This window comes from Talpa occidentalis, unplaced genomic scaffold (genome assembly GCF_014898055.3).
Source record: "Talpa occidentalis isolate TD23 unplaced genomic scaffold, MPIMG_talOcc4v2.1 talOcc4.7, whole genome shotgun sequence".
NCBI lineage: Eukaryota > Metazoa > Chordata > Mammalia > Eulipotyphla > Talpidae > Talpa > Talpa occidentalis.
In genome coordinates, this window is record NW_023605083.1 from 4,289,843 (window position 1) to 4,308,214 (window position 18,372).

Sequence of the window (18,372 nt, forward strand, 5' to 3'; positions counted from 1 at the left end):
CGCTGTCGTGCCGGGGTCTCGGGCGGGCGCGCTCACCCCCATTTCACAGATGGAAACATAAACTTCATTGAGTCCGCGGCGCGGCAGGTAAGCGCAGGAGCCCCGGGAGCAGCGCCGAGGGAATGTCCGGCGCCCACGGGGGTGGGAGGGGGAAGGCGGGAGTCGGGGTGCCTGGAGCTCCGACCCGGGCCAGGGGGCCTCGGGGGCCACCGGTCCGGCCTCGGCGGGCCCCGTGGCGCGGGGGCGGCGCCCGGCGGCCGCGGCAGGCATCGCAGGGCGGAGCCAGCCCGGGCGGGAGAGGCGGCCCGCCGCGGGCGCAGCCCCCCGGCCCCCCGGCCCCCCGGGCCGGCGCCTCCCGGGGCCCCCCACGGGCACTTGCGCGCGGGCGGCCCGGGGCGCGCGGTCCTCCGGCCGGGAGGGGGCGCTGCCGCCCCGCGCGGCGCGGACGAGGGCCGGGGCGCACTTCCGGCGAGGCCGGCGCGCGAGTCGGCGCGGAGTCGGCGCGGAGGCTGCGGGCGCCCCCCGCCCCGCCCCGCCCGCGCGGCCGCCGCCGCCATGCCCTTCCTGCACGGCTTCCGCAGGATCATCTTCGAGTACCAGCCGCTGGTGGACGCCATCCTGGGCGCGCTGGGCGTGCAGGACCCCGAGCGCCGCGGGCCCGCGGACGGGTAACGCGCCCCGTCGGGCCCAGGCGGGCGGAGGCCGGGGCGCGCGCCCCTGGGGGCGGGTCTGGCCCCGGGACCCCCGGGCCGCCGCCAGGGTTGCGGGGAGCAGGGGGACGTCGGCGACCCTCCTTTTCTGCCCCGGAGGGACGCGAGAACGAGCCGTCGGCCCCGGGGTCGCCCCTCGCGGGGGAGCGGGGCGGGGCGGGGCGGGGCCGACCTCGGGGGGCCGGCCGGAGGCGGGGCGCGGGGGGCCGGGGGGCCGGCGCCGCAGGTGCGGGTGGGGAAGGTGAGCTGGAAGCTCAAGCCGGGGGGTGAGGCGCCCCCCAGGGACGCGGGTGGAGGCTGGAAGCTGGGGCTGGTCCTCCAGGGCAGTGACAGCGCGCCCCCAGCTCTGAGGCGTCCCGGGGAGAGGGCTGGGCAGGTGGCCCCAGGGTCGCCGCAGAAGGTGCTGGCTTCGCACCCCTGGTGCAGGGACCGCGCCCCGGGGCTGGGGGCCGAGACGGACACCCGCCAGCAGGCAGTAGGAATGGACCCTCTGTCCCGCCAGCTGAAGGGGTGCAGATGGGCGAGACTAAAGTGGGAAGGGGCGCAGGAAGCACCAGTGGGGCTGGGCACCTTACCAAGAGGAGGAGCTGGTAGCCTGGGAAGGAACTGCAAGCAAAGTCGGGGGCCCAGGCTTGGGGGGAAGGCCTGGTCACCGGTGCCGCAGGGGAGGCAGGTGCTGCGGCTGGGGTGTGAAGGGCCCAGGGCACACTCAGCCTTGGAGAGTAGTGGTTGGGGGGGAAGAGGGGCCTCGGGGTGTCTGGGCTGGCCTGGCATCCTCTGCAACTGGGGGACAAGGTCTGGGAAAGGTGTGGGTCTTGGGGATCGGTGGCCTTACGGGTTCCCTTCAGTCCCGGGTGCGTGAGGCTTTGTCCCCAAGCCCGGGACGGGATTCTCGGGGCAGCCTGGGAGGAGAGGAGAGACGGCCCGGCCTTTCTCGGCAAACCCGTCTGCGCGGGTTAAAAGACCACAGACCTTCCGCCTGGGGGGGCGGGGGAGACTGCAGGAGACTCGAGGCCCCCACCTCTCGCAGGCTGCGGGCTGGCCAACCCTCAACGGGTCTGTCTCCTGCTCCAGGCCCAGCTACGGGGCCAGCGAGGAGAGCCGGCTCCTGGTGCTCACCGAGCTGCTCGAGAGAAAGGCGCACTCTCCGTTTTACCAGGAAGGGGTGAGCAACGCCCTGCTGAAGATGGCCGAGCTGGGGCTGACCCAGGCGGCCGACGTGCTGCTGAGGAATGGGGCCAACCTCAACTTTGAAGGTCAGCGGGGGCCCCGGGTGGGCTGCGCGGCCGCCGGTGAGACCCCGGCGGGGAGGGCAGCCGCGCCTTCGAATCCTGCTGTTCCCGTTCTCAGGAGCCGTTTCCCTCTGTTCTTCCTGGGTGCTGGGTACTGGGTGCTGGGACCCACAGCCTCCGTGGGCTCCGGGAGGCTCTGATGCTTCTGTCCCCAGACCCGCTTTGTTGGCTTTCCGCCCCATGACTGGTCTAGCAGACTGCCCGGCCCCCGCCCGCTCGTGTGGAGGGGCAGCCGCTGGCTGTGTCCTGAGCCCAGGGACAGTCACTTTCTGCCACTTACTGAGTCATCCGGAATTTTCGTTCCTGCCACGGGGAGAGGGGAGCACAGATAAGCCCTTCTTATGGGCTTATCTGTGGCTGGACCGTGACAGCTTCTGCACATGGGGGCGGCGGTGATGCGCCTGTGCTTCTCGGCTCTCTCGGGACGGGTGCTGTCTGCCAGACACCTCTCCCCACTTCAGGATGGCCTCCAGTGAGCCCCTGGAGGGTCACAGTGCTGAGGAGAGTAGTGGTTGGGGGGAAGAGGGGCCTCGGGGTGTCTGGGCTGGCCTGGCCCCTTCCCCAGGCACTTAGGACCTGGCTTCGGGCACTTGGTTGTTCCGCCGGGCGCAGGCGCAGTGGCTGGAACGGCTGCTCTGAGCACCCACCCGCCAGACGGCCCTGGACTCACACACGGTCTGATGCAGGGCCTGGTATCTGGTGAGGACAGCTCTGTCCTGACCCCCTGGGGATGGAAGCCCAGGAGCGGGTGCTGGGGTGGGCTGCCAGGTGCATCCTGGGCTCGTGGAGAAGGTGCCTGCACCCAGGACTGTGTCTGTGCCGCCAGACCCGGTCACCTACTACACGGCCCTGCACATCGCCGTCCTGCGGAACCAGCCCGACGTGGTGGAGCTGCTCGTGCGCCACGGGGCCGACATCAACCGCAGGGACCGGGTGAGGGCAGGAGGCTGCTGGGGGGGCCGGGGAGGGGGCAGGGGCAGCACCGCCCAGGCCCAGGCCAACCCGCTGTGCTCTTGGCTCAGATCCACGAGAGCAGCCCCTTGGACCTGGCGAGCGAGGAGCCGGAGCGCCTGCCCTGCCTGCGGCGCCTCCTGGAGCTTGGGGCCGATGTCAACGCAGCCGACAAGCACGGTAGGTGCCGCCTGGGAAGCGGGATGGTCCTGGGCTGGCTCCCCCAGAGGGAAACCCTGGCGCCCCAGGGCCAGGGCTCGGCAGGCGGGCTGCAGGGGCCCCGGCTGTGCCAAGCGCGTGCTCCGCCTTGTGTGGTGGGAAGCTCTGGGAGGTCCGTCTTTCAAAAGCCTTTTTTCACTCTTTAAAAAACCAAAATAACAGCTACCACCATCCACTCCCTTCCCTCCCCTGTCCTAGCTCCGCCACTTTCTTCCTCCAGTGGCCGCAGTTCACCTGGTTCTTTGTATGCCGTGCACAGGGGCCCTCGCTCCGTGTTTTCATCTCATTTCGCTTTGAATAATTGCCTTGTGTTCCTTCCATTTTGCTGCAAATGGCAACACTTCATCTTTCCTGTGGCTGAACAGCAGCCCAATGTGCCCGGGTGTGCATGTGTGCGCATCCTCACCCACTCACCCGTGGGCATCGGGTTGCCCCCGCAGCGGCGTGGATTTGCACGCCGCTGTGGCACGCTGCTGCGTTTTGGGCCCCCCCCCAGAGCTGAATGCTGGGGAGCAGGACAGTCCTGCTCTGAGGGCAGCCCGTGCGGCTTCCAGAACGGCTGGCCAGTTGCCGTTCCCGCCAGCAGCGTCTAAGGCTCCGCTTTCTCCACAGCTTGTGCTTTGACGTCTTTCATGTGAAGTTTGGGTCCCTTTTCCTATTTCTTAGTGTTTCTGCTGGACTTTGGGGGCCTCCTGCGGCCTGTGTGTGCTTGTGACTCGAGCGGAGTGCTGGCGGATGCCTCTGCACGGCCGCGGGCCTGGTCTCCCCGCCGCCCCCCCCCCCCCCGCACTGTCCATCTGTGGAGCCTTAGTGCTTCGAGTCTCTAGTGGTTCTCGAAGGCTCGCTCAGTGTCGGATTCCTTTTTGTCTGTGAACTCCTCAGCCCTCCCTCAGTCTTGAGAGGTAGCCTGGCAGGACGCAGCACCCTTGGCTGGGGGCCCTCTTCTGCATTCCCCTCCCCGAGGGCTGCCCTCGCCTTCCTGACTGCCCACTCCTGTGTCCGCGCCCTAGGGAAGACGGCGCTGCTCCACGCCCTGGCCAGCAGCGACGGGGTGCAGATCCACAACACCGAGAATATCCGGCTCTTACTGGAAGGAGGTGAGGCTGGTCTCCACCTCCACCCCGCCCACAGGGCAGCAGGCTGTCCCCAGGCCTCACCCCTTCTCACCATGCTGAACTTTTTGCGGGCTCCCCTCACCCCTGAAACACTGACTTCTGCGCGCGTTTGGGGCCTTTTCCCACCTTCTGTTTCCCCTGCTGGCTCTTCTAGGGGCCGACGTCAAGGCTACCACCAAGGACGGGGACACCGTGTTCACGTGCATCATCTTCCTGCTGGGGGAGACTGTGGGAGGGGACCAAGAGGAGGCCCAGATGATAAACCGCTTTTGCTTCCAAGTGACGCAGCTGCTGCTGGCCCACGGGGCCGACCCGAGTGAATGCCCAGCCCACGAGTCCCTCACCCACATCTGCCTCAAGAGCTTTAAGCTGCATTTCCCTCTGCTGTGCTTCCTGCTGGAGTCCGGGGCTGCCTACAATTGTTCCCTCCACGGTGCGTCCTGCTGGTCTGGCTTCCACATCATTTTCGAGAGGCTGTGTTCCCACCCGGGCTGCGCCGAGGACGAGAGCCATGTGGAGCTGCTGCGCAAAGCTGAGACCATCCTGGACCTCATGGTAACCAACTCCCACAAGCTCCAGCTGCCAGAAAACTTCGACATCCATCCCGTGGGCAGCCTGGCTGCAAAGATCCAGGCCCTTCACTGCTCCCTGAGGCAGCTGGAGAGCTATCCCCCGCCCCTCAAGCACCTGTGTCGCGTTTACATCCGGCTCTACCTTCAGCCGTGGCCTGTGGACACCAAGGTCAAAGCCCTGCCTCTGCCCGACAGGCTGAAGTGGTACCTCCTCAGTGAGCATAGCAGCGCCGTCGAAGACGAGGTCTGAAGGCCCCAGGCGGAAGGGAGCAGGGTCTGGGCAGCTGTCAGCCTGTGGGTGCTGCCTTAGGGCAAGTCCTTTCATCTGGAAACCTCTGGGTCCTCTGCTGCATGTTGGCTGGAGATGGGAGATAGGACTTGGTGCTTAGTGAGGCGGCAGGCGAGCCTGGCAGCTGCGTCATTCCAGTGGAGGAGGCGTGTTCAGTCTTCCAGGGAGATATTCTCCACACCCCTACCCTCCCCCACATCTCAACTACATAGATTTAGGCCAGGGTTTTTACCCTCTTAATTTGAGGGGTGCTGGGCATTTAGAGGGAGGGCCTCTCCAAGCCCAGGTCCTCCCGAGCACAGACCGGCCTGCCCTGCCTGGGAAAAGGACCGAGGCAGAAGCCAGCCAGGGGCCCAGGCAGGCCTTGGGGGTGCGACCCAGCCAGGGCCCCGACCTCTCTTCACTCAAGTTTCTGCCCTTAGGAAAGTGCCCGGGTGGTGGGTGTTGAGGCCAAGCCACCTGTGCCCTGGCAGCGGTTCTGCTTGTGCCAAACCCGGCCCTTCGGGCACACGCCCTCTAGGGAATCAATCATGAGTGCATGACGGGACAGGCTTTTCCAAGAGTCTGGTCGTGTGAGGCACCGATGGAGAAAGCGGCCCCCTGTGAGCCCTCACAGCCCCGAGTGACGCTGGTCACATGAATGTGTGGATGTCCCCGAGGATCAGCTGGAGTGGCCTGATGAGATATTTATATTACAGAATTAAACTGAGTTTCCTCTCAGTCCTTGTGCGTCATCTCCCCGTCCCCTCCCCAGTTCTGGGTGAAGGCGCCTCATGGTGGGCACAAGGAGATGCGGCCTCTGGGGGAAACAAGTTGGCAAGTAGCAAGACTCTGGGCTCAGTAAAGAAAAGCACCGTCCAGGACTGGCAAGGCCTTTACAGTACAGGAGTCACCCCTTTTATTTCTGCCTGGAAATGCCCCCCAAGGAGGAGCCAAAAGGCACAGCCCACAGCTAGGCTTTAGACCTCTCCCCACGCGAGGCTGCCGCTGCGAGCTCGTTAAGGGCACCAGGGCCCCATCACAAGATGGAGCTCGGGACAGAGCTTCCCCAGCAGCTGCTCTACACGGCAGGCGGCAGCAGCCCCGGCCTCTGCCCAGCTCCTCCCTGCAGGTACAGTCCTCTACAAGCAAGTTCGGGGTTCTGTCCCCCTTAAGGCAGCGGGGCCTGTGGCTGGGAGGCCAGGAATCTGCTGCTGGTGGGAATCACCACTTAAGAGTCCCCCAGAACATGGGGCCCCAGAGCCCTCGGCGGCCTGCCCGCCCAGTCCCCTGATGCCCCCTGAAGTGTCTGCAGAGCGGGCGGCAGACCGGTCTACTCGGTGACCTTGCCACCCCCGCACCCCTGGTGTGGGGGCTCAGGATCTCACTGCTGACCCCACCCCGCGCAGGTTCCTGGTCTCTCCTGGCAGCCCCTCATCTCAGGGCCAAGCTGTAGACGTGGTAGATTTCCTCAGGGAGGTTCTCTTGCCGCTCCTGGGCGAGGAGGCTGAGGCCAGCGTTGTGGATGATCCTGTGGACCACCTCGAGGTCCCGGCACACGCTGCTGTCCACGTCGTCCAGGATCACGCCCTCCTGGGCCATGTTGTCCTTGATAACTATGATGCCATTGGGGCGCAGGCCCAGCTTGCAGCGCCGCAGGAACTCGGCCAGGTGCTGATCGGTCAGGTGGCCTGCGGGAGGCAGGGCGTCACTCGGGGCGGAGGCTGGGTGTTTAACACACGGCCCCGCGGGCGCACTACAGCTGCCAAACCTAGTTTCATAGGAGGCTGCTGGCCCAAGGGTCACCTCCCCAGGGCAGACCCAGGGTGCGGCTGGATTTTACCCCTGGGTGTCTACCCCACACCCACCCTCCCAGCCTGGCTCGGCGAGCACCAAAAGGTCCTTCCCACAGGAAAACTCCAGGCAGCCTTTTGGGGGCCACAAAATACAGGGCCAGACCCAGCGGGTCCCCAGTAGATTTGTGCTGCCGCCCAGGAGGGAAGCGCGCCCCGCCGAGGTAGCGGTCAGGATGGCGGGTACGCGGGGGGCACACGGGGGGCCCAAACACAGGGACAGCCGAGGCTGCACGGTCCCGCTCAGGGTAAAACCCTTATAGAAACTCTTCCGCATTCTTGAAATGTAACTTATTAGTCAGTTAAAATTTTTCAACAAAAAACTAACCCCCCCTTTTGTAGTATTTGTAGGCAAATGGTATAAATTACACTAAAAGTAATTAATGCTAAAAATAAGGCAGTAAATGAAGATCTAGGAACCCACCTAACGTGAGCACTGATCAAAACTGGTTAAAAACACACGGTGAAAACACCCCAGTGGGTCACAGCCAGTGCTGAGTCTCCCAGTCGTGGGGAGCAGGTGAGGATACCCCAGTGCCCGCCTGTGGCAGGAGCCCCAACCCCCGGCTGTGCGGGAGGCAGTGGGCACTCACCTATCACCCACTGGATCCAGATGACGTCGTAGGAGCTGGGCTCCGGGCTGAAGTCCTGGAGGCCGCAGCAGAAGTAGTTCCTCACCCTCTTGCCCTCCTCGCCCAGGTAGGTCCTGGCTTTGACCAGAAAGTCCTCAGTCACGTCCACCATGTCCACCACGCCGAAGAGGGGCAGGAGCAGCCGCTTGGTGATCCTCCCGATGCCGGCGCCACAGTCCAGGGCACAGGAAGTGCCCGTCTTGTTGGGGCCATCCTACGAAGCAGAAGCCAGAGCCATCAGGAAGGTGGGAAGGTTGGAAAAAGCCTGTCACTGCAGGGGGCCACCCCTCCTGCATCCCAGAAGCCCTCAGAGCGAGACACAGGCTGGGGGCTGGCACTTTGTGGGGCACTGACGGGTGTGAGCACTGCACTGTCTTTCTCTGGGCTGCACGTTTCTAGAACGAAAGCCAGCCTCCGTATCCAGGTGAGAACGGGGTGAAGGACATTCATCTCTCCTGAGACCCCAGGAGGAGAATGAAAGAATTCAAGCCGAGAGAACGGAGGGGGCAATCGTGAGCCCAGGACTCGAAAGGCAGGGCGAGATGGGAAGTGGGTGGAGGAGCATGGCAGAGAGGGAAGCGGTGGCCTTGAGGACGGCCATGGGAGGGACAGGAGGCAGCGGGCCCCACGAGGCTCCAGCCACGGAGATGCCAGCCTGGGACATGGGGGGGGCGGGGGGCGTGCGTGACTAGAAGCCGGCCCGGGCAGAGCAGCCGACACCCACGGCCCCAGCGCCCATAGCCACGGCAGCACAGTGCAGGCTTCGCCCTGGCACAACCAAACAGTTTGCAGGGAGACGCTTGATTCTGGCACCCAGACGACCCCCCTGCCCCCAACAGCCGAGAGCTCTGTCTGGTAAGCTGAAGCCAAGTCCTGAGTCTGCCGCCGCTCTACCCCGCCCGCTCGAGGCCCCGCAGCCGACACAGGGACCCCGACGCGCCTGCAGCAGCCCCAGTAAAAGGCGGGGCAGGCAGGGCCGCCGCCTCTCTTCCTGGAGAGCACACCAGACCGGCCTACCCTCAAAAACCTCTGCAGGAACTTCCGGGAGCTGCTGATGTCGATGCCGGAGATGTGGCCGTACCCCCCGAGCATGCCGTCCACCGTGGGCGGGACCTCCTTCCAGTACGTCTTGGCCTTGGAGTAGAATTGCTTCTCGTCTTCTATCACCTCGCTCGTCATGCCGTCTGCGGCCGCGGGTCTGCCCCAGCACCAGCCTCAGCAGCGGCGCCTCCTGGACAAGACAAGCAGCTCGTCAGTCCGGCGGGGTCCCCCTCACCTCGCTTCGCTGCTCACACCATCCTGCCCTAGGCAGAAGGCCCAGCGTCCCCAGGTCTGCCCCTCCCGCTGGCTGGCGCTGTCTGCCTGCACTGGGCCATCTTGCAAAGCTACCTTCGCATCAGAGAAGGGGGCCCGAGTGCCGGCTGCGCTTCCTTTCCTCACTCACCGGATGGCTTCTGGCCCCCGCACAGAGAACCCCCATCTACACCGAAGAGAAGGAAAGCAAAGGAAGCGGCCTCCTCCAGTGGCCATCCCGGCGGATCTTGTGGGGGCAGCGGGAACAGACAACGCGCCCTGGGGGTCCGGCCGTTTGCTAAGGAGCAGCTTAGCGCCGTGCAGGGCCAGGGAGACAGCGGACAGAACAGCTACCGACCCGCAGCCCCCAGAGTCGTGGCGGCAGAGCAGTCACCCAGAGGGACCTGACTCGGCTGGGATGTCAGGGAAGGCGGCCCAGGGGGCCAGCCTAGCACCCCGAGGTGGGAAGCTGGCTCCACGGAGAGGACCCACTGGAGCCGGCGGCTGGCAAGTCAAGGTACTGGGGCCACACTCCGCTGCTCAGGCTGCACCCGCAGAGCAGCGAGCTTGCACCCGTCCAGGTGAAGCAGGGAAGTTCAGGAGGGGTACGAGTGACAGCGACAGGCTCTCGCCAGAAGGGCGCAGGGGGATTCCACAGCCACAGCCTGGGCCCAGGCGGCAGAACCAAGGCCACCGCGTCGGTCCGTGCGGGCTCACGCCGGGAGGGCCAGAGGAGCGCGCGCCATGGGACGTGAGGCTGTAGGGCTACAGGCCCTGCCCCGGCAGGAGGGAAAGATGGAGCCAGCTAAGCGCCAGGCGAGACCGTGAGACCCTCGCGGAGTCAGAAGTGCTGTGGCAACTCAGAGGCTGGAGGGGGCAGTTGGGCTGCGGCCTGGACGCCAGGACTGCGCTGGCCGAGTGGGGAGTGTGGGGCGTGGCAGAGGCAGACTCACAGGACATGCGAGCACCCTGGGATCTCGGCCGGGCTGGCCGCTCTGGGACAGGGAGAAGCCGCAGGATGGGAGTGAGGATGGCCAGCGCGGCCGGCCAGGACATGCTAGGGGAGTTTCTAAAGAGCAGGGGTGTCAGGGGCCACCCTAGAAGACAGGACCAGTAGCAGCTCACGCTCTGTCCCTTGCACCCATAAGCCCCTTTCACTTGGTGCTGGCTGGTCCCACCAGGGCCCCTACGAGAGGAGGGGCCGCTGCCCCAGAAGCAAAGCGCCTCACCAAGGTCAAGAGGCCCACGCACCTGCTGAGCCCTTACCTGACAGCTCTCCCCACACGCGGCGCAGTCTCACCCTAAGGTGTGGGCCTGTGGGTCACCTCCTTAGAGAGGCCTCCCCACCAGCCTGCCCGGAGCCGTCCTCACCCGATCCGAGCGCATGCCCCGCTGCCATCAGGACAAGGCTTTCCGTCAGACACTAATTTACTTGGCGCCCACTGCCACTGGAATGGGAGCTGGGGAGGCAGGACCTGGCCTGTTCGCCACTGTCCCTGGCACCCAGCCCGAGTCCCTCAGCGATGGGTGACAGCTCCCAGCCCTCCAGAAAAGCGGCACCTGTCTGCGCCCCACCACTCATCCACAGGGTTGCAGGAAGCCCCCGACCCCCGAAAGAGACTCAGTTCCCATAAGCAACACGAACCCCCTAAGACCAGGGAACGCCTGAAGCGTATCCAGAGAAGTGATGGGAGAATAGTGAAGGACAAGCAGAGGCCTGCAATGCCCGTTTACACTCTAAGGAGAGACGGGGGACAAAACATGAGGAAGTTGGGGAAGTTTCACCAGCTGCACTTGCTACTAGCCCCCAGTGTATGACTATTTTCAGAAGGAATCTTCCAGAAGCAGCAGGCCCACACACCAGCCAAACTCAAAAAGGCTCCTGATGAGGTCAGGGTCGGCCTCTCCAAAGCCCAGCCTGGCTGCTTAGACAGAAAGGGGGCCCTCCCTTCTCGCCGTCCCTCGTGGCCACTGGCTCCTCTTCTGGACATGGGCGGTCCTCCCAGACAAGGTCATCTGGTGTGTTCGGAGAGACCCGGAGAGAGCCATCAGCACCCACCTGCCACCAGTTTCCAGCTCTTCACTGTGACTGTGTCCCCACCTTTGGCAGCAGCCCTCAAGGTGCCCAGATCCCTCCTCGGTCTCAAAACAGCTTGCAGACGGCCGCCTCCCCTCTCTGCCACCTTGCAGATGAGTCCCAGTTACTGCTGCAGGAGAGAAGCCCCTGACACACCAGGCTGGGGGGGCCCTGGTTCTAAGAACTGCACCCACACCGATCACTGCAATGTCCTCCGCAGCGCCCCGGCACTGGAAGCTGTACTGGAAAGAGGTAGCCCACTGCTTACGAGAATGCACTCCCCTCTAGCCTTGAAGTTCAAGGTAAGCAAAAGGTGGAAACCTGCCATGCCCCAAATGCTGGCTGTGGAAGGGCGGACGTCACAACAGCTCCCCCTGGGCCTGTCACCAGGTAAGCATGGGGTGCCTACACGAGTCGGTTCAGAAAGGGGTAAGGACCCAGGCCAAGTGGACAGCCTGGCCCCTACCAACAGGCACCACAGCAACCAGGTGACATTCCTGCTCAGACTGGAGCCTCCTGCCCCTCAGGCTCAGCAAGCAGGGGCTTGGTAGCAGAACCAGAGCTCCCGGAGAGAATGATGGCGTCCAGAGACTCCTCACTGCCTTCCTCTCGCCTCCCGCACAACACAGAGCATTCAACAAAAGTTCACTTCTGTCTAGATGGAGGGAAAAATCTGGGGTCAACCCTGACTTTGCTGCACAGGCTCTGTCTACCAGCCTTTCACCCCAGAATGTACACTTCCAGGGGCCATCACTTTGCATACCATCAGCCCAGGACCTGAGAGAGGGGGGTGTTCACTAACCGGTTGGTGAATGAGTCGAGGAACAGGCTTTGTGGCGTGATAGCCCTTTTCCACTTTCAGGAAAATCCTCAAAAATCCAACCATTCAAAACTGGTAACACTGGAGGCCATTACTGACAATGCTTTTGCTCCACCAAATGCCCATACCACGATTCCTATAAAGTCAAGGCCTGAATAATCTAATTTACAAGAATTCCACTTACAGGTGGTTCTAGGAACAAGCCAGGGGAGGCACATCTAGGCCAGCAAATGACAAGTACAGCTTTGACATTTGTTTCAACACCAGGTTTATTAATAAATGTGACTCCTGGGCCCTGTCTCTACTGTGTGCCCTCCCCGGTGTCCAGACCGGAGTGGGCAGGAAGTACTGAGGAGTCCCAGGGAACAGCGAGCTGTCCGCCAAGCAGCAGGCAGCCCTGTCCCTGCTTCAGATCCCAGGGAGGAGCTACTGGCCCTGGCCGGGGAAGGGCATGGACACCACCTGGCTGTGCACTCTCGCCCAGTGCAGAGTAGGGCAAACCTCTGCTCCTCAGCCTGCAGGATGTCTGTGCATCCCTCATGGTCTCTCCAAGGTATTTAGGGCAACACCTGGGCAACGCCCCCACTACCTTTTCTCTCCCAGGATTCCTAGAAGAGAGAGTTATCTGAACTCTCACCATCAGCTCATCCTTCTTTTTTGCCAGTTCAAGGGTCTGCCTCCTCCCTCAGGCAGCCTGCTGGGCAGGGCCTGTCTCCCTGCATCTGTGTGGACGGCAGTTGGACACAGGAAAATAGCAGGGTACTCTGTGGAAAAGGGGAGGAGGGAGGAAGACCAAAATAGGGGAAATGCTTTAAAACCAAAGCTCTGATAGATCAGATGAGCCAGGGCTGTGACGGCACAGGTCAGACACTGGACACCAGTCAAGAAAGCTCATGTATCTATAAAATGGGCAGAGTGACAGGTTGCGATGACCCAATGAGGACATGACAAGCGTGTAGTGAGTCTGTCAGTGCAGGTGCCTATTAGCCCCAGGCTTAGAAACCTGTCAAATGAGTCTCATTGACTCTGCCAACTGTGAAGAACAAGTGTAAATTGTAGAGTGCTGGACACACGGGAGGGGTTATTACTGTTAAGCTGGGTACTCAATCTAGGGGCCCCACCCCGCCTGTGAACAGCAGGGAGGGGCGTGAGCTTCCCATCCATGTGAGCACACAATCACCGCACGTGCTGCCGAGACACACTGTGGCCGACCGATGGCTTCCGGTGTCCAGCAAAGCACCTCACAGGTACCCCCCACCCTTCCAGTCCCAGCCGACAGAAAAAGCACTCCACCAAAGGTGTGTGCCTGAAAACACACCAAGCCAGGAACAGAGTAAGCAGGAGACCCAGACTTAGCCCAGCCGAGGCCTTCGTTCGCCCTAAAGCTGGTCCCCTCCGACCGGCGGGACCACCTGCTACCCTGCCCACCCCAGCGTCGGGGCGTCTGGCACCAGCTGCTGCTATTTCTGGTGGGCACCGAGAGCGACACCGGGGCCCCCGGAGGCCCCCGGGGCGGCGGCCACGCCCGGGCTGCGGGGTGTGACTGCCTCTGGCCACAGCTGACCTTGGCTCCGCGGGCTCCGGGCGACGAGCCGTCTCGAGAGCGGCCCGTGTCCGGCCCCCACGCCACGGGCAGCCCCGCGCGCGGCGCCGGCTGAGCGAGTCACGGGATCTGCGGAGTGGGCCCTGCTTACTTCGGGGACCCGCTGGGGGAGCGAGGCTCGGACAGGGGCCCGCGGGCCCGCGCCAGCGTGAGGGCGAGCCCCGCCGACCCCGCCGTCCTCTCCCCGCGCCGCCCGGCGCCGGCCCGCGGACCCGCCGCGCGCCCGGTCACGTGCAGAGCGAGCCGCGGGCGCCGAGGCAGTTGGGGCCCGGCCTCCCTCTCCCGGCGGCCGCCGCCCCCCGCTCCGCCTCGCGCTACTCACAACGGCGGGAGCTCCCGGCACCCGGGGAGCGAGGACCGGGAGGGCGGGAGGGCGGCCGCGGCGACGAGCCCTGCCCGCCGGCCGTTCCTCCCGGCAGCGCCAGACGCGACACCTGGCGGCGCGCGCGGCCTTTGTCCGCCCGCGTCACTTCCGGGCGCCGGGGGCGGGGCCTCGCGTGGCTCCACCCCGGATCGCTTGCCCCGCCCCCTGCGCGCCCGCCCCGGCTAGACTCTGGGCCCTCCGGGATTTAAAGGGCTGCAGCGCCGGACCTTGTGCCCGCGTCCAGCGCGTGCACCTGTTCCCTGGGGGCTGCCTGGCCGGGCTCCTCAAAATAAATGTTCTGTGGGTGGGAACTGGATTAAAAGTGGGGCGGGGAAGCCCCCTATTCCTCCCCATAACAATTAGCATATTGAAATAACGCACCCATCAACAAATGAAAGAAAAAACAATACGCTTGGCAGTGCCAAGGGAGTGCCACCCCAAATAGGCACAAGTCCATGAAGTTTCCATTCCAAAAGGTTGTCCTATCCTAGGCCCCTTCCCTATCATGAAATTCGGGAGTTGTCCCCAAAGCCGCGCGAGGTAGGTTTGCAGGTAGCCAGACCTAGTGAGCCCTTCCCAGCCTCAGTTCCCTCATCCGCCAGACAGACGTGACAACCACCCACCTTCCCACGCTCTGAGGGCTAAACACGTGGCTACCGCAAGTCAAGCCTTCCACTGGGTGTTTGCAGCAGGTAGCAGGCTCCCGCACAAAGGAAGCCCCAGTGTTGACAACATTCATCTCAGTTCATCCTTCCTCCATCCTGCCCCTTCCTCTGGGGCATCTGTGTTTTCAACAAGCTCCCCACCCGAGGGGCTCAAGCGCCAACCGGCTTGGGCAAGGACTGGGTGGGGTCCTGGTCTTAGATTTTTCAGGACCTTCCACTGGGTGTTGGCCACAGGAGGTGTTTAAACTGTGTTTCAAGGTGAAAATGTTGTAGAGCAACCCCGATACAAAACGGGGTGCCTGACTGTGGGTCCTCACCCGCGCGCTTAAAAGGACTTATCAATGCTCTACTGCAGGCACACGTGAAAGGTTCATAAAAGGTTTATTTACAAGGGAAGGGGAAATGAGGAAATGTACAGCTCTGGGAGAAAAGTGGGAGACAAAGTTTTAAATGAGTCCTATCCCGATCCGCCAATCAGGAATCCCAAAATGGCGCTCTCAGAGTTGGCCGCCAGCCAGGAGCGGTGAAGCCAGGAGGCAAGCGATCGTGAGCCAGAGAGAGCCCAAGGCTCACGTGTTTGGTTTTTTATATCCAACCTGGCTGCCCAACTCCACCCTCAGGTCCCAGCCACCCTCCCTTGGTGGTGATGGGATTTGTCTTTCCCAGAGTCTTGATGGCTTTAGTCTGGAGTGGGGGTGGGGTCCACAAAGCCTGTATGGGATTAACTCAGGACATCACTTCCCCAATTGTTAGGGGGAAGTGATGTCCTGCATACCTTTAAAAGCTGACTCAAAAGTCCGACTTTGTTGTTGCACTTGATACAGCATGCTTTGATAAGCTGACTCAAAAACGTTACGATTTTCATCCCTTATACTCTTAATCGTTAAATCAAAAGCCTGATTTTGTTGTTGTATGGCCACGTTAAAAGCCTGAATTTGTTGTTGCATGGCTATGTTAAGAGCCTGAATGTGTTGTTGCACATTCTCAGTATGTGAAGTAGAACATCTACCTCTCACAGAAACAAGAATGTAGCAAATTGCGCTTACACATATTACCAAAAAACCACCCAGAAACACAGACTGTAAAGGGATGGCTTGTAAACCACCCATGTATGTATACAATAGTAAAATCACGTGCCATACACCAGGCTTCATCAAATTATTTATATTCATGAAACTGGTGGTGATATTTAATGGAAGAAGGCTACTCAGATTCAAGGCCGGAAGGAAACTGAAAGAACTCAGGCTAGGGATGAAACTGTATAGGCTCATGGTTGAGGCCATATTTGAGTCAAAACGCACCCACAAGGGCTGTACGCACAGGGAAAAAACAGACTTTTCAGGACTAGAGACAAATATTATACTGCTAGTCCTGCAGAACTAGTGCGCTTATGGTGACCAACGCAAGGAATGTTACTTTGGGCTGGTCAACCGCGGGTGTAACTTGGAAACCACGCTGGGCGCCAAACTGTTGTAGAGCAACCCCGATACAAAACGGGGTGCCTGACTGTGGGTCCTCACCCGCGCGCTTAAAAGGACTTATCCATGCTCTACTGCAGGCACACGTGAAAGGTTCATAAAAGGTTTATTTACAAAGGGAAGGGGAAATGAGGAAATGTACAGCTCTGGGAGAAAAGTGGGAGACAAAGTTTTAAATGAGTCCTACCCGATCCGCCGATCAGGAATCCCAAAATGGCGCTCTCAGAGTTGGCCGCCAGCCAGGAGCAGTGAAGCCAGGAGGCGAGCGATCGCCAGCCAGAGAGAGAGCCCAAGGCCCACGTGTTTGGTTTTTTATATCCAACCTGGCTGCCCAACTCCACCCTCAGGTCCCAGCCACCCTCCCTTGGTGGTGATGGGATTTGTCTTTCCCAGAGTCTTGATGGCTTTAGTCTGGAGTGGGGGTGGGGTCCACAAAGCCTGTATGGGATTAACTCAGGACATCACTTCCCCCTAACAAAAACTACAGAAAGGGCGGGGTGCTGACAAGCCCCAAATCTGTTTCCGTACCTATTATTTGGTCTCTTAGAGTACTCCAGGCCAGGCATGTCTCCCCCACCCCCAGGACCCTCTCCCAAACTCCACCTATGCTCCATGTCTTGAAGAGAATGGGATAGAACCTGGGCAAGCTCAATGGCTGGGGGTGTCTGTTATCTCCTTTGAGGGGCAGCTCTGACTCCAGCTCTTTTAGGGGTACTTAAAAATAAAATCCACCCCTGCATTTTATTCCTATTGTTACAGTGTTATAGGACAAGGAGAGGGGCAGCCCAAACCCCCGCAAACCTGCCTATTCTAAATGGGTTCTGCCATCCGCCGCATCAACACAAAACATAGGAGACTTTAATGGGAAGGAACTTTAATAAAACTAGGAAACAATACAGGTAAGGCAAAGAGTCTAGTTTCTAAATGAAGCACCCAAAGTTACCCGTCCCCTCGTGGGTAAAACTCCATCCATATGGGATCGGCCCAGAACAAGGCCCCAAAGCCTGCCCCAAGTCTAAAGCATCTTCCAGTGGGGACCCACAGAAAAGGGTCACAAACAACCAGACAAGCCCGGAAGGAAAAGAGCAAAATCAACATCAAGATAAAAGCTGCCATTGTCATCTCTCCACGGGTCTCACCCACATCTGTGTCACCCAGTCCACGACCAAAAGACAAGCGCAGTTTCTTCACGTGTCTCTAGGCTCCATGCGCCTCCTCCAGGTCTCCTTCTGGCTCCATCCTGCTCCTTCCTCCTCTTCTGCAGCTTCTCCTCTTCCTGCTCAGCCACACCCTTCCTTGGGTGGGGCAGGGAACCTGGAACCTCCCCCTTTCCTGGGGACCACCCTGTTACACTATCATAGAGGAGAAAGCCGGTTCCTCACACCCCGGCTCTGGGACCTGTCCAGGTCTGGCCTGCCCCTTATCTAGAGGCCTCTTGCATCTCTGAATTGTGATTGTTGCCCAGTGAATGTGGGGGGACTGCCAGGGCCAAAGAGCTTCTCAGAAATGGAGCTAATGTGCTGTTCCTCATCCATTTTTTAAAAACTCACATTCTTCACCTACCCAGTTGTCTAACTTCCCAAGGACATCTGCCCTTCCATTCCTGGTTGAGATGTGAAAGTCTACCATGCCGGAGACATGACTGGTCCCAACTACTCTTGTCTCCCACTCCAGTTACACAATACCAGCTTCTTCACTCCACCCCTTCAGCCCTCCCTGCAGAGTCCATTTTAAACTTTGAACTCTGAGAAAGGAGGGGCTGGCTAGCCTGACGCAGCAACCAGAAGCAGAGCACAGCCTTGAAGCCGGCTCTTGGTTTCCAGACCAATTGCATTCTCTGTCCAGCCTTCTGGAAGTCCTCCTCCAGAGCCACCCAGGTCAAATGTGGCCCACCTGGGCCTCCCAGCCCTGTAGGCTGCCCCCTACACCCCCTCCTCCGGATGCCCATTTGGCCTTCAGTGAGGAGGTATCACAATGACCTGCAGAGGCCCCTGGCCGGGAGGTTGGAGGGGTGGGGGAGGGGCAGCAGTGAGACGAGGCAGGAAAGATGGGCTGCCCCAGGCTCCAGTTCACCTGTTAGGGGTCTCTAACCTCTTGGGAACTTTTCTGACCCCACTCAGAAGCCCCACCAGAGTCTACCTGGAAGCCCCAGAGTCAGAAGAGAAGCTAGAGATAGAACTGGGGCCCTGTGTCCCAAAGCCGGAGTTTGTTAAAGAAACAAAAAGCAAAACAAGGTGTTGTCCTGGCCAGGCGAGATCTAATGAATCAGAATCTGGGGCACCTGTGTTTTCAACAAGCTCCCCACGCGAGGGGCTCGGGCGCGGACAGGCTTGGGCAAGGACGGGGCGGGGGTGTGCTCCAAGCCGGTTGGTGTGTCTCCATTCTCAGCCTAGCGCCAATAAGGGTAACAGGCCCTCGACACCCCCCCCCCAGCACTCCCTGCGGCAGAGGCTACTTGGG

The 18,372-nt window shown here is 61.4% G+C and overlaps 2 protein-coding genes across 2 annotated transcripts; one reads left to right on the forward strand and one right to left on the reverse strand.

The window, feature by feature from the left end:
- The first annotated feature begins 533 nt into the window (after nt 1-533).
- On the forward strand, nt 534-5,639 carry ASB6 (ankyrin repeat and SOCS box containing 6). Its single transcript, XM_037492516.1, has 6 exons — nt 534-668; nt 1,785-1,966; nt 2,829-2,935; nt 3,025-3,133; nt 4,183-4,269; nt 4,442-5,639. The coding sequence occupies exons 1-6, from the start codon at nt 556-558 to the stop codon at nt 5,107-5,109; spliced, it is 1,266 nt and encodes a 421-aa protein (XP_037348413.1). The 5' UTR covers nt 534-555; the 3' UTR covers nt 5,110-5,639.
- A 10-nt stretch (nt 5,640-5,649) lies between these two features.
- On the reverse strand, nt 5,650-13,767 carry NTMT1 (N-terminal Xaa-Pro-Lys N-methyltransferase 1). Its single transcript, XM_037492518.2, has 4 exons — nt 13,728-13,767; nt 8,630-8,840; nt 7,574-7,826; nt 5,650-6,818 (listed from the first exon to the last, which is right to left on the reverse strand). The coding sequence occupies exons 2-4, from the start codon at nt 8,789-8,791 to the stop codon at nt 6,562-6,564; spliced, it is 672 nt and encodes a 223-aa protein (XP_037348415.1). The 5' UTR covers nt 8,792-8,840; nt 13,728-13,767; the 3' UTR covers nt 5,650-6,561.
- Nucleotides 13,768-18,372: the final 4,605 nt, after the last annotated feature.